The sequence below is a fragment of the Pecten maximus genome, chromosome 1 (genome assembly GCF_902652985.1).
Source record: "Pecten maximus chromosome 1, xPecMax1.1, whole genome shotgun sequence".
NCBI classification, from domain to species: Eukaryota; Metazoa; Mollusca; class Bivalvia; order Pectinida; family Pectinidae; genus Pecten; species Pecten maximus.
This window is the reverse complement of record NC_047015.1, coordinates 19,673,260-19,689,607: the sequence shown is the minus strand read 5'-3', so window position 1 is coordinate 19,689,607 and position 16,348 is coordinate 19,673,260. Positions and strand designations below refer to the sequence as shown.

At 36.0% G+C, this 16,348-nt stretch overlaps 1 protein-coding gene across 1 annotated transcript; it reads right to left on the bottom strand.

The window, feature by feature from the left end:
• Window positions 1-6,804: 6,804 nt before the first annotated feature.
• On the bottom strand, window positions 6,805-8,223 carry LOC117332718 (RYamide receptor-like). Its single transcript, XM_033891768.1, has 2 exons — window positions 7,543-8,223; window positions 6,805-7,152 (listed from the first exon to the last, which is right to left on the bottom strand). The coding sequence occupies exons 1-2, from the start codon at window positions 8,221-8,223 to the stop codon at window positions 6,805-6,807; spliced, it is 1,029 nt and encodes a 342-aa protein (XP_033747659.1).
• Window positions 8,224-16,348: the final 8,125 nt, after the last annotated feature.

Here is a 16,348-nt window from a genome sequence, read left to right as displayed (position 1 = left end):
AAAGTCATGCAGAAAAGGGTTATTTTTTCATATTTTACCATTTTGTGGGCTGAACTTTTTTGCACCAAAACCGACTTAAAGATTTGGGGAAAGTTTTTGGAAAGCTTGTAAGTCCACACCCTTCTTATTTGGTTTATACATCCATTAGAGATCTAGGAGTGATATTATGTGACATACAATTTTAAAATGACATACTAATACATACATATAAAAAATGAGTGTATAGTGTTTACAAAGTGTGATTGCTGCTTCCGGTGAACTTCGCAATCATTGATTGCACTTGTTTTAAAGGGAATAGTCCCTACATACACTAACCTATATTATAACAAAACGGACTTTAATTCTATAACTCAAATATGTTTTAGTATTTATGATATCGAATGAGTTCATTGTATAAACTATGCCTAATCATATCATGAGGCTTCATGAATTAAGTAACAACAATTAACACATATTGTTTAACCTTAATGCAAATCTAACATCATGCTACCTGTATGACAATCATTAATGCATCATTAAAATGAGTCGATGGCAACTTTTAAAAACTGTCCCTGCGTGACGTCTTAATTATCGTGTAGAGCTATCTTATCACTGAAAAGGACAGAAATATCGATTCAGAGTGATAAGTGGAGATATGGGATATGCTATCCACAGAGAACTAAGCATTAGTGTATGTTTGACCTTAGTAAGTATCATTAACATACTGTTATCATTCCTTTCTTTGTTTTATGTAATGATTTTAGGTCTAATATATGTTATTTCTAATACAGGTGATTTCTAATGCAACACTTACCAACGATTGCTGGTTGTTTTAAATAAGAAATCAAAAGGCCAATCGCCTGTTTTAACTCCCAAACATGGTTTACGTCTCCGACAAATTCTACATTGTCTTTCTATGATTGTTTTTCGAATGGAAAAATGTCAGTTAGTATGTCTGTTAATTGCCCTATCAACATCTAGGTCATTAAGGACAGTGCTACGGGAAGAGCGACAATAATTATGCATGTATGGCCCTGGATGCAGAGTAATATGAAGTTTTGTTTACCCGAAGGTATCATATTTCCCGAGGGCTTACCCGTGGGAAATATGAGAGCTGAGGGTAAACAAGATTTCAAGATTTGTCAAGATTTTTGTTGATACACTCAGACACATGAAGACGTGAAACATGAGGACATTTGTGACAAACAATAGAAATAAGCATGACAAGATGGATACATACAGTGCATAAACTACACATGTAAATATAGATATACATTCAAATCAAAAGCATCACCTTTCTTAGAAACAGTGCTAGATTGTTCATAATTTGGATATTGCAATTTTTCAGCGGGGATTGCAGTTGGATTTTTAAGAAAGTAGTCAGCTACATGCTTTTACAATAATAATACAAGTGATTTCTTTATTTTGACATTTAAACAGATAGTGAAATTCGTCCCCGATACTACTAAAACATAAATTACACATCCTATTTTCTCTTGGAATACCATGCCATCGTCCAGTTTCAATGAGGAATTCGATATTTGAAGTACGCAATTTTGTGATAGTGATTCTATTTTAATCTGACAACTTAACTTTCAAATGTAAATTCTTTTTTTTAGTTGTGAATAAAACTGACCTTTTGAATAAGTTTCTAGATCTGAAAACCATTTTTGTATAAATGCGTCACGTAAACGTTGATTGACTTCATACTAATAAAAGCTTGCTTTCATGTGTTGTTCAATGTCAAATATATATGTATATCCAGTATCATGAAAATCTGTTTCACATGATCTAACCATTTGAATCTCATTTGACCGCTGCGATTCAAAATCGACATTACCCTTTACATGTATAATATATTGCCTAATTTATTTTCATTTGTCAAAAGTTGATTCCAAACATTTAACATATCATCTTGATTATCAGTTCTAATGGGTATCGTCCCGACTCCATAAATCATATAGTTTCAAGTATAAGATCTAACATTTAATATCCTTTTACAAAACTTCAAATGTATTATTTCTAGAGACTTGAGATCTCCGTATCCCCAGATTTCTGCTTCATATAACAGAATCGTTTCAACTAACGAATCGAAAAGGTTTAGTTGCAAATCAACAGGAATTGCCGATTTCGTATTTTTCTAAAAATTGAGAATGTGGACTTTTGTGCTTGTTCGATAAGCTTACGTAAATAAACCCTGCATTCAGGGCCATAAATTGTTTATTATACCGAAAAATAATCAGTAATGAATGATGATACACAAAAATAAATTGAAGATATGAAATATCATTTTTATCACAAACGCCTGTGATCCCGGTCGCTCAATTGATACGATTCCATGTCAAGGTGCTATTGACAGTTTCTTTTAGAAACTCTTGGAAACAGATGGCATGTACATTTGTTGATATTTTCATGTTCAGATGAAATCTTGTTTTTGCAAAAATTTATCTATTTCTGCTTCTTTGACCGAGCCCACAAAATAGTTCATGTTTTGAATACCATATCATATGCTATCATATCAATGGGGCGCCACAGAATGGCCCAAATTAGCACCCATCCTTTACTGTCTTATCCCGGACAATAATGAAATGACATGTATATATACGTCGTTAAATCTCGTATCAGTAAACATTAAAGCTGACAGTGCAAGTTAAAAAGCATCCAATTGAGATTAAAAAAAAAATAAAAATACATGTACAGATTTCCAAAAATCGTTTCCGAGACATCCCCCAATTATGGTAGTGTCGTATCTAAGGACGGGCAGACATTTTTCTTTTTTGTTATGCGTGGATACGAGCCGCTATAAAAGCGCGTGCGTTCATTGAGACAAGTATCAGTGTGTCCTAGGCTCGGTTATAACCGGAACAAGGACGTTAAGCCCCATCAATCAAGACAAGTATCAGTCTATCGATACATGCGCATAGCGACACATCTCTCCATTATACATAGTATACGTTCTCAATACACTCGCCAATGAGTTTTTGTTCACATTGTACGCAATTGCGGAACTTGAATATGGAATTTGAAGAGGTAACTTTATATATACATATATTTTTTTTTTTTACAATAAAAGAAAAAAAAAGAAAGTATTGACAATACAAAATAGTTGGGCCTCAACAAAACATGCACATAATGAAATTATAAACAGAGTAAATATGCGTAAATTCCTACCGGAGTCTTTCCAGTGGGATATGCAGCAAGAACAACTTTACAACTGTTACAGAATTATATCCATAGTTTGCATCGAAATATTTTCCGTGTCTTCGTATTATTCGTGCACGTGTCATAACGCAATTAAAGCGTGATAAATCCGCACTAGTGCACAACAACAGCCCTAGTTTAGTGTAGACAATAGGAATACATCCGAGGAGTGCTAGTGTAGATGCGAGTAAAATTCGGAACTCCTCGGATTGTTTACTTGTTATGAAAATGGCTGCACCCACGAAAAACACGTGAGAAGATGGATAGAGTATTTGGGATTAATTCGTTATGCATTTTCCAGCATTTATTTGGAGACTTTGTACTGTCAGCTTTAAGTTATGATTATTTGACATTCTTAATCAGCATCATTATCAACTGCAAGTCAATCAGCTTATACTGAATTTGTTTTTCCAGTTGCCCTCCATTTGTACTATAAATATCAAACGTAAGTTGTTTTAAAGTACGTGGACTGTTCTAATCTGATATGTATCTTTTAGGTACAATATCAACATGGCCTAATACGAATGTTGGCGTCAAACTCGATGGCGGTTATAGTATATATAAATGATATGTCATCAACGTGTATGCCTGAAAGCAATATTCTGCCCCGATGTGTCAGACGCAGTGTTATAAATGTCTGTTACATGGAAGTTCAATAGTGATTGTCCTCGCAATTTATAATGTCCCGCTGTGGTGTTGAGTCTGATCAGTCACGTTTACTTGCTGAAGTAAGTATGGAACGCCGTACGTGCGCTATAGGTGTCGCATATAATATGAAAAATACAAATATCTTAATCATGTGATTTGCTATCATCAATATATTGTTCTATTTTATCATAATAGAAGTAATTTCGTTTCCATTCAAGCTATAAGTCTTTCATGTTTGCATCGGTAAATGATTTCATTTCATAATTGTATTATTTGATTTCATCATTCCGTTATTCCATGGTATTATTGTAGTATTATATTTTGTCATGTCATTATATTTGTTGATTTTAGTATTGTTTTATTTGATTATATTATTGTAATAATTGTATAATTATTGTTATCATATAATATTTACATTCAGTATGCTTGAAAGCATTGGTGAAAATTGTATTTATTTTTCATAACAACATTCGCATCATCACAGTACTCTCCGCCGTCGGATTTTCGTTTATCCTCGTATTCTTTTAAATAAACACAATCCGTGTTATAATTACATACATTTAATGTTGTTACGGTCTCCTTAATGTTAGAATCATGTAAATCAACCCAAACAACTTAGACAATAAGTGTTGTTGTGTTGTTGTTATGACGTTTGCTAAGACCGTGCCAAGAACTGTCTGACGCTTCACGCGAAAATGGCTGTTCTCTCGCCGATGTTACTCCCGAATAAAAACACGAAAAAATGCTATGTTTAATCATTAGGGACTTTAACAGATAAAATAGAAAATAATCATAATGTCAATATAAGGAATGAAATTTATTTTTTCAACATGTATGAGGTCATAACAACATTTGCTGTACATAGAGTGATTGCATTGATATCAAACCATTCATATACTAGAAAACAACTTTCTTCTGTTCTTAAACTTGGATGAATGGCAATAAAATCAAGTGTTTTTCGTCTGTGTGGAATTACTGCTGCCAATATCATTAAACATTCGATGATGAGCTGTAGTAAATTACTAGATGAACGAAACTCATGTTGTTATTCTTCCAGGTCCTGAAGTTTTTAATCAAAACTATGAGGAAATATTGGTATTCATATTGGGTTGACTGAATGCTGTAACAATCAAAAGATTAGCATCAGATTATGTTAAACATTGCAAAAAATATTGATCCAGTCAAGATCAAAATGAAGGCAAATGTTGAGATATGAACATATCTAGTATCTAAACAAACACGACTCACTACAGGACACCCCGGGGTTGTCTATAACATTATTACATACATGTATATACATTAGCCATGTTATATATTTTGATGATAATGAATCTCTAAATATGGAGGGAATAAAGATCATTCATTTGTACGTGTTCCATATTTAGGTGTATTATGAACCTTTGTCTTAAGAGTAGCCACACAGGGACAAACACATCATACAATTTATTACACAAAATCTTTAATTTAAACATAACATTTTCTAACATCATTTAATTATTCTTCGCATGCAGAATGTAATGAACAAGCCAGTAACGATTCAGATTTAGTTTGCACTTGTCATTTTACAGTATGATTAAGATTATTTTGTCACGGTTTAAAACTGGCCCACGCTTGCACCGTTTTTAATTTGCAATTCTTTATATATATATACGGAATTATCGTATCAAAAAGCTGCTTCGATAAATGAAATACCTATATTGGCACCGAAGTCTGCATACAAATTTTAAAAGAAAAAAGAAAATGTAAGAGCATCATTTCTGTAAATATCGTTGCATACCGAGGAGAGAGTGTCGATGTTGTTAAACGTTTAGGCCTAGACGTCTATTACGTTTAAGTAGTTTTTAATATCTGGTAGTGATAGGCTTTTTGTTTGCTTTACCCACTCCCCCTACTTAAGTAGAATTCAGTTGATGTACCAAGAGAACAGCGACACGAAGAACCAGTCATTAATAAAGGTTCATTGGGTTCATTGTTCAAAATCACAAAACATCTTATTATATTTGAGGGTCTTATTAAACTGTAGTGGTCTTGAGCTACGTTTATTGATGCTGAATTGAAGGTTTTGAAGTAGACATCTCAATGATCATATTAATTTCATGTACGATTTTATCTAAATACTTCGATAGGTCTTTGTTTCTCATGTACATTGTCAATCTGTGTTAAGTTTGGGTTAGGTCCTGATTTGACATACCATGAAACAGTGCAAAAAGTCCATGAGTGTGAGAAGTCATTTTATTTAATATAGATTTAAATATTTCAAATTTTATAATGTGGAATGTTATGTACAAATATATATATATAAGCAATAAAATAGATTTCGTATCCACTACTTAAATATGACAATTTCCACACACAATTTTGTATCAAGAATCGTCCACTTTGCTAGTTATCAAAAGGGTGTCCCTCCACATAAGCTTCATTGACTGAGAGCTTTACCATGCATGTACCACATATTGGATCAGCTTTCATTTCATATGAGATTCATCAAACAAATTTTAAGTTAAGTTTTTCATTTTAGAGAGCCTTGATGAGCAAAGAATGAAACTTTGAGGCAAGCTTATAGAAACAAATTTAAGATATTTTGATCTCATAAATGAGATAAAATACATTCTGACAGTTCAAAAGTCGAAATGTGGAGTGCAAAATCAAATGGAGGAAGTCATTAGTTGCGCTGTGTTCAATTCATGGCGTGACGTCAATGTCTATAGTCCGACGTCACAACCGATTTTTGACTGGGAAAGCCTATGAAAAACACATATACGCAAATATGTGACAAATTGGTTTCTGTAATAAATGATTTTCGAGCTTATTGCATGAATGATGTAAATGTTGTTTTGGCTGTTTTGGAGATATAATAAAACAACTCAAATGATATATAGAAAAGTTTTGTTTGAAGTATCAATTTTTCAAATCCATCACATCATTGTAATAATTAACACCTAAAAGCAACGTTCCAGGAGTGGGATTGTTAATGTATCAGGTGTATGGCATTAAACTCATATCTGTATCCCGTCGCGCGACACAGTCTCTGCTATTACCGTTGAATTTACAGAGGGATGATCTTCGAAACGAATGTTTTTTACGACAGCATACTGTATAAAAACATAATAAAGAACTTTGACGAAACTTCGAATTCATCCAAAAGTATATAACAGGATTAACACCCGAGTTGCTAAATGCCAACCAATGAGCCGTCAGCCAGGTCATATGAATGTAATTTACATCAAATATAGATTGGTCCAGGTCCCCAACAATGGTGATCACGTGGAGTGGTAGCCATGCCAACAGGTAAGCGATCACGACAACAATGATCATTCTGATTGTCTGAAAATAAATATCACCATACATATTATCGATATCTATATAATTTGGCCTATCTATTGCTATTTAATTGTTATCTACACTTATGCGTATTTTAAGCGCTGTTAAAAGGGGAACAAGTAGATCAATATTGTGAAACTTTTGCATTTGCTGATGTAATACAAAACGTTGATTGTGAAGTATAGCAAAATGATTGCGTGAAACATTAAAAAAAAAGATGAGCGATATTCAATAGATTGAGACTATTTCTGTATTCTGAACTGTAGGTGGAGCTGCATGTCTCCAGACAGTTCATTGTATGGTGTATAAATGTCAAGGCAAATACAATAGTATAAAATGTGGGTGTACTGCTTCAGTTTCACAAATAGTTTTTATAGAAACAGTGCAAATTACCTTCTTTTTGGACACAGCGATGCGTTGCTCTCTTAGAGGATATGTCTCCCCCGGAGTTTGCTTTATCCAGACAATAATTCCAATGTGTATATAGGTGACCGCCATGATGATCAATGGAACAAAATACTGAATCAACATGATACAAACTCCATAAATGCTCCTAATGTATTCGTCCGGCCATAGCTCTAAACAGAGACCTCGGGATCCAGGCTCGTACGGCATGTATATTATTTTTGAGTATATAAAGGTAGGAAGTGATATCAAACAGGATAAGGCACCGATGAGCACCACCAGTAATTTGGCCCGACACTTTGTCAGAAGACGTGGCTTCATAGGATGTCTGGCCACGTGATATCTATCACAAGTCATAGCGACCAGCATAAACGATCTTAGCAAGACACTGACCAATTGCGCGAAAACGACAATGGGACATAAAACGTCCCAAAAAGGCCAATAATGAAAAAATAGATTACTGAGAATAGAGAATGGTACACACGATACTGTCATGATGATATCTGTTAAGGCAAGACTAACGATGAAAAAATTAGTCACAGTTCGAAAGCTATGGATTTTAAAAGCTGTGTAACAAACCATTCCATTTCCCAGAAGGACGACGATGGAGGTGACGGCATACATGGCCAGCAAGGTGAACTGAAATGCCTCCGGAATGCTGTATGTCATGTTTACAAGCCCATCAAAAGAGGCAGTAGAATTATAGCTTGTGTTCACAATATAAAGCGGTTTTATCGCCTCGCCCATCCTTTTTCTTTTTTCCCCATATATCTTCAGCCTCTTCCACACTGATATTCAAAGCACACGATTTTGGCATTAGTAGAGTATGAAGGCTTGATGTTTTGTTGTAGGCACTCTGTAATCACCATATCCTTGTATCAGACATCCTAGGTGATCAAGATGTATTGATATCTGAAACAATGTATATACGTTATTATTCGAATGAAGTAATATTATATTAGTAAAAAATCTCAAATCGGATCACACAAGAGATCATTATTTACATGGTATATAAACTACTTGTAGATAATGAAAGACATGATTTTATTCTATTTGAGTATATTTCTTGTGCATTAAAAGATTTTTTTCAGTTTTTCAACACTGGCATTGTATTAGAAAACTGGCTTTGATCAATTATAAAAGTTTGACGTTTATAATCCACAGGCTTCGTCTGAAAAGAAGACTGCACAATACTGTGTTCAAATTTTAATTAGGATCACCCTCTCACAAAAAGGATCTGTAGCATAAAAAGATAATAATTGTATACTAATCTCTACCATAATACCCTATGTTATTCCGCCCTCAAGCCATTGTATAAATGTACCGACTGTTGGATAAATATATGTTATATACCACTAGTGGTGTATGACCTTCCGGTCTGTTGATTGGTCAAGAATTCGAACTCTGACCTGAGCTGCAATTGTTATTGGCGTCATCAATAGTCAAATGACGTCACATCACCTGGTCTCGGCCGTCACCTGTACACCTTATTTGTATACGCGAACTAAGACTTGTTCACGTTTCCCATTGATTCAAGCCGATAATATTGTAGTAGAGACATATCACACGACTCGTAATTCTTTAATATGAAATTTATTTCACACTCGAAAGTTATGTTTTAAAAGTAACTTACTCGAGTGAAAAAAATCTATATCCAACAACCACTCCTTGTGTAACCTCTATATATGTACAATGAGAGCTTTGGTTGGAAAAGAATGGCATTTGTTGATTTTTTTTTATATATTGAAGTCTTATTATACATAGGTATAGTAATCAACTCGCCGGTAAAATAGTTTCCAATGCTCTAATAATATAAATAATAAAATCAATTAACTTAAAGGTTTACATAGAGGTTCCCCAACGAGTGGAGATTGTTTATCATTTTTATCCAGCTCGAGTTTGTTAATTTTCTAATTTTGAAAAGACACGAGCTTTAGCGAGTGTCTTTTGAAAGTTAGAAAATTAACTAACGAGAGTTGGATAAAAATGATAAACAATCCTCACGAGTAGGGGAACTTGTTTATCTCATAACTTCTTTACTTACAAATGTAAGTCTGTCAAGTTCAAATTCTCCCAACGTAGCAACTAAATTCCGTGAACCAAATCACTACACGACAAAATATAGGTCGTTATGAACGAAAGCTTATCATCTATTTTAGATGCACGACTCATATCCTCTGTACTATATTTGTAAATGATATTATTTTACAAAACGAAATATTAGTTTGGAAGTCATTGTGTCGGTGTAATTAATTAATAGTTAACTTGTTTAAATAACTCCGCTCAAAATATTCGAAGACGACACCGTCATCGCGAAGTCGAACGTCACCGCTGAGTATTAGACTACCTAATCATTGTCAGATTCAACTATCGGTCCTTTCCTGGATTTCGTAGGTACGCTATTACTTGTTATTATGATGTAAAATGTTCATTATGAGATTTATTCATTCGAGACATCGTGCATTTCAACAAATATTTCGGAAACCGAGCTGGAGTGTGGAGCAATAGGCCTATGCAGTTTACGTTTGTCCATGTGTTTACACGAAATCTCATCAGTTTCAGAGACAGAGTATAGAGTTTACTGACATGAAACAAATGTTCCAAGATGATTTTTACATTTTTGTTTTTGGAATAAATATATTCGTAATAAAGGTAAGTGAAATGATAAGAAAGTGTTTATTCGTTGATTTTTTTCTGTTTGTACAATATCCGTACCAAATGATATCGAACTAGAAAAAGGGAAGCTGCCTAACAGTAACAGGTACGTTAGATGCTGCGACCGTTTCATTCAAATGACAACGATTAGAGACAGCGATTAAACCATTTTGTATTACATTTGTTCATTATTTTGATAATTCATTCACGGCTGTCGGGGTCTACTGCATATCTAGAATCAGGGGGGGGGGGGGGGGGGTCGGTTTTAGTTCGTTAGGCCCATCGATCGATGCAATATCTCGCTTCCGTGCGTCGTCTATTTTACCATCATCAAATTATATTTCGTACGACTCAAACCCTAGATTAATCGACATTTCCATAAGGACACCCCTTTCATCCAGTTATGCTAATGTTCGGCACCGATAACTCCAACAAATGTGTACATGCTGATCTTTGTTTTGAGACTGACGAAAAGTTAAGTGAGAGTAGTAAAAATAGTCCATGGTCAAAGGCCAGAGGTTACCCAATCAGATTTGTTGGAGGGCACAAATGACCAATCGGAGGCTTAGGAAAGTGGTTACACACTGCGGTGTGTAAACAAAAACAATAACACACTGCTACGAATTTTATCACGTGAAATATCAGTTGTGAAACAAGCGTAGTTATGGGATAAATGAGAATATCATACATCAACATATACAATGTTATCATGGATTGTCAGTAGGAACATTTTGGAAGGGACTTTTACAGACCTTTTGTCATTTCGTTATATTCTTATGAGGAATAGGCAACTGAGCGGTATGACAACCGAATAGCGCTGGTGAGGTCAGCAGAGGCCATGAGGTCATGACCATGTAGGCTTATTACACTACGATGAACATACAGACTTATATGGATACGAAGCTGCCATATTTACTTGTTTGCGCCATCCTAGTCTACATCATAAGTAGCAGTTATTGAGAACTTATACCATACAACCAGAGCTTAAGGATACACTGGTAAGTATCAGTATAGAGAACCTGACGGTCGAGTAGCTGGTCAAGGGACGAGAACTTATCTGTATTTTTGACGACATATCCTCCAAAAATTATCTTGACATTGGGCATTACCGTCTCGTCAAGCATCGGATTGAGGTAACAGACGTTATACTTGTCAGGCAACAGCGGATATCACCGTCGATGCCTGACGAGGTCAGGAGCCATCCAACAACTACTTGCTGCAGGGATTATCCGCAAGTCACATTCTCCTTTGACATCCAACATTGTCATATGCTGAATCAGTGATCCATCAAATACTCTCCCGAGGACTTAAGATATCGAAGGCTCCTTTGCAGAAAATAAATATTTTACTATGCTGGACATGAAGTCAGGACATCATCAGCTGGAGAAAGATGAGCAAGCAAAGACTAGGAAAGCATATACCCGGCGCCTCATTGAAGAGTGTTCGGGAGACCTTTACCTTAGAAATTGCTTCATCTAGTTAAATGACCTCATTATCTTTCAGGATACCTATAAGGAATATTTAGAGAGGATAGAAAAAGACTACCAGTGTCCAACCAGAAGCTTTCACACAGGAAATGTACATTTTTCATGCAGATGCTACATGTATATAGACTAAGCACATATGGTGCAACCCAACCAAGAGAAAGTAAAGAAGGTATTCCCTACCACCCCAGTAAAAGATGGCCAGTTTCTTCGATTCACCGAACATTTCAGGAAATTCAAGAATAATTTCTGTAAAGTGGCCAGTCATTTGCCGGCTATATGCCTATATCTAGGAAGACACCAAAAGGGAGGTTTAAGCAAGTATGAGCAGTAAAGGAACGGGAGGTGGAGCAGGAGAATGCCTTCACAGTTCTCATTAAGTCTTAGCGATCCCACCCATATTTGGCTATCCAAAGTTCCAAAAACCCTTTGAGGCTCACTCTGATGCACTACTGGATGACCTAGGTGCTGTCCTTAACAAAGAGTAGGAGAGGAGGAAAAGCCCATGCAAGTAGGGGTTTAAGCTAGTCAGAAAGTAACTACTCAGCTTACAAACTAAATTATTGAGTGATAAGCGAGAAGTTCCATGACTACTTGTATGGGAAAAAATGCACAGGAAGGACAGACAACAATCCCCGTACGTATAGGACTAGCAATGTAAATGCAGATGGATTATCAAGACTACCGAAAACTATATCAACAGATGTCGAAAACAGTCTATGGAACTATCCATGCCAATCCCTATGTGGAAAGTTTGTGTTCGGAAAACGCATTAGCAGAGTCTACTAAGGATGATGATATGCCAGGTCAGAGTTTCTTGGTCTGATATGTCAGCTTAAGAACTGAAGACCTCACAGTTGGAGAAAGGGAGAGGATCCTGCCTTAGGCACATGTAATGAGCATGTACGAGCAGGGGGGGGGGGGGGGGGGGGGGGGGGGGGAGAAGCCACACTCTACAAAGCCTTTGAGAAACTGAAGCTTAGAGAGGGAGTGCTCTGTAAGAAGGTTATAGGCTAATTATACCTACGACACTGAAGTTAAAGGTACTGCAGGGACTTCCTGCTCGGTATCGGACCATCTCATTAGTGAGAGACTGATTCTATTGGCTCAACATGTACATCGACATAGAGAAAGTACGTCAACAAGTGTTGTCGGCACCTTAAGAGAACAATCCAATAACTAGCAGGTAGTCCCACTTGTCAACATAAAGATTAGTCAGCCACTCTATTTAGTTTCTGTGACTTGATCATCCCTGGAATACTTAAGGGAGAATACCAGCATATTGGTCATAACAGACCATATTATACCGCATGCAGAGGCAACCCCGTCTATAAATATGACAGCTAAGACAAGCTGTCATCAGATTTAACCACTTAATCATACACTGTGGAATGCCTCAACGCATGCTTTGTGACCAATGTGCTAACTTTGAAGGGAAGCTCATTTATGAACTCTGTCAATATTAACTTGGATCATCAAATCAAGAACCACTCTATAACGTCCGATGGGTAACGGCCAGTGCAAGTGGTTAAACCAGTCACTTTTCGAAAAGCTTATAATCATGACCAAAATGCCGATAGGAAGCGGTTTATTGGACCCATGGTACATTCCTACAATTTTACCCGCTATGCACAAAGGGACAATCTCCTAAACTTTGTTCGGGAGGGAACCATAGCTCGATTAACCTGGACTTTGGGATAGACACTCATCAACATTCCTACACTGTACATGGAAGGGAATTTTGGATAAAGCTGAAGGAAGCCTACAGAATAGCCTCTACACCCCAGAAAGCACAAGGAAAGCAGAAACAGGAAGGTGACAGAGTACTGGTAAAAGTCGTAGCATGGGACGATAAGCATAAAATTGCAAACCACCGAGAGAACAAAGTTTGTGTTGTTTTCAAGCAATTCAACCAGGACAACCATGTATTAGGGGTATAGCAATGGAGAAGGGCGGATCACGACCTTTAACCGGAATTTCGTGCTCCTCATTAGTGCAATTCCTCCACAGTTGTAACATAGGACAATAGCGCCAAATCACTACTACGAAAGATGCCGAAACGGAATCCTCCTCCACGTAAACGACAAGTCGAAGTCGAACGCAGACAGTAATACTGCCGAGAAAGTTCCAATGGCCGAGTCCAAGGAAACGGAAATGAAGGTGGACAGTCAATTATCAATAAATATAATTAAATATTATATATATGTCATATCTAATACAAGTACCAGAGCAGAACCAGATTGGCTGACTCGAGCCAATTTCATAAAGTCCCTAGCACAGGATGGCACATTTATCCCAGCATCCAACAAATTAGCCGAAGCGTTGCTAAGAGTATCCATTCGAGGAAAACCGAGCAAGTAGGAAAAGGGATTAAGACGAGGGTGTCCAAAAGGTAGGGGTGTATGTGGCTAGGTGAACTATGTCACTATTACCATAATTAATGAATTCCATACATTTTGTTATATGCTGTTTTAATTATAATTATGTTAAATGTATACTAATTACAAGTAAAGTTAATGTATCTGATAGTACTGTGTGTACTGCAAAGTTGGTAGATACTCTGCATGTAGGTATACATATGCCTTATATAGTACTGTGCTCACACTCCCTGTGGGTCTGTAAACTGTAATATAATTTACCTGTATGTGTTGTATGCATGTACTGTCATGCGATTAGTCTGTCTTTGTGTTGTGCAGTAGTGCATGTACTGTTCATGTCCTGTGCATGTGACATATGTATGTAATGTGCAGTGTAAACTTGACCTTCACGTGACTTTTTATTTGACCTTCAATTATATTTGTTTGAATTTTCTGGAGGGAAGTTCTTTATCGAGTGAGTATTTTATTAGCCAGAGGTAAAGCAGCTGTGATGATTAAAATCCCATATTCCTGACTAAAAATAGTATATTTTAACGTTAATCGAATAAATATCTAAGCAATTCAAAGGTATTGATATCATTCTGATTGCCACCCGACATTGCCATTACTACTCGCCGACTGCAGTTTTGTGGGACGCAATGAACCAGCTGCGGAGATAAACAAAAACATTTCGTACATAGCACGTACTGTCATCACATAGCTTCAGTTTGCGATGTTATTTTTATCCACCTTTTATTTTGACTATTATTTATCATTCCTCACCATCTAAGGTATTTTCTTATTAATTACAATAGGCCTTCGGTGAATTAATTATCGACCGAGGGGATCATCAACACAAACAGAACGATATTGTTCGTTGTTTATCTACTACATTTGTGTAACTGCTCTATTTCTTAATGTGATCGTTTGTAATTTACTTGACAAAGGGGCAAATTCGAGATGGTGTACAGATCGTATGAATAAATAGTCAACATATAAGGTTTTAAAAAGGATACAGCGCAAGCTCAATAGATGTGATGACAGCTCGTGTTATGTAACAAATGTTTGTGTCTTATATTCACGATGGTCAAAAAAACTTTCCAATTTTTGACATTATAAAACATTTATTATAGAAATATGACATATATTAGACTACAAAGTAGTACCACACAATTTTATCAGTGCGTTTTATCATTGCCAAATAAATGCAAAATTCGAAAATGTCATGTGACGTCAATTTTACCAATAATGCAAGATTTTACGTCATTTTGTGCAACTTTTTGATTTTCCAGACATTTTTATTTTCTTTTTTCAACAATTTACCATGTCGCTCAAATTTGGCTACAATACGAAATATTTGCTTTCTAGTGAAAAGGTATGGGGGTCACCTTCCCGACCACGTGGGTTTTCCCCGGGTACTCCAGTTTCCTCCCTCACCAAGACCCCTCACACTTTTCCCTCTGGGCCAACAAGTGTAATTAATATAAGTTAATAAACCTCGTTTCGCAATTGTTGTAAAATAAATAAAGTTTACAAAGTTTACAAATATATCATGGGTATATGTACAGTAGTCAAGAATATTAACAATATTAAGAATATTAGTACTGATAATCGAACGATGTTTTGTTTACAGAATCACTTAAACACACAAAGAATCATTGGACTCTCGACTTTTCTGGGGGTTAAGAAGTCTCGTGACTGTCGCCTGGCAGTGTTGATATCTGAGTGCCTTGACGCTTAAAAGGGTAGGACTAAATTCCGAAACGTCACAGTTGTTCAATAGTTCGTACGTGACCAAAATCTGAAACATCACAGGTGTACAATAGTTCGCACGTGACCGTACAATAGTTCATAATATACCTTATGCGTATAGTTAAGGAAAATCAAACGCATTATGTAATAAATATATATATATCATATATATCATTTGTTTAATATCAAACTTGGTGAAATAGACCGGCGAGGAAATATAACAAATTGCTGTTCACAAGACGCAGCCATTTTCTTAACTAAATCAATATTTGCATGTGCTTCAGTTCCTATCCCTAATAAATCAATTACTGTTCGTCCTCGAGACTCCCCTTGGATGCATAATAAAATCAGAACTTTAATGAGACCAAGGAAACGCATGCATAGAAAAGCTTAACGTACACACAGCAAAGTCCATAGGTATAAGTTAAAACATTTACGAAATTTCTGTTCTGATGCCACAAGAAAAGCTTTCGTAGATTACCTTACTAAATCAACAGATACGCCCATGTTTATAAAACCGTTTTCGAGAGAATGGCGGAAAATAAC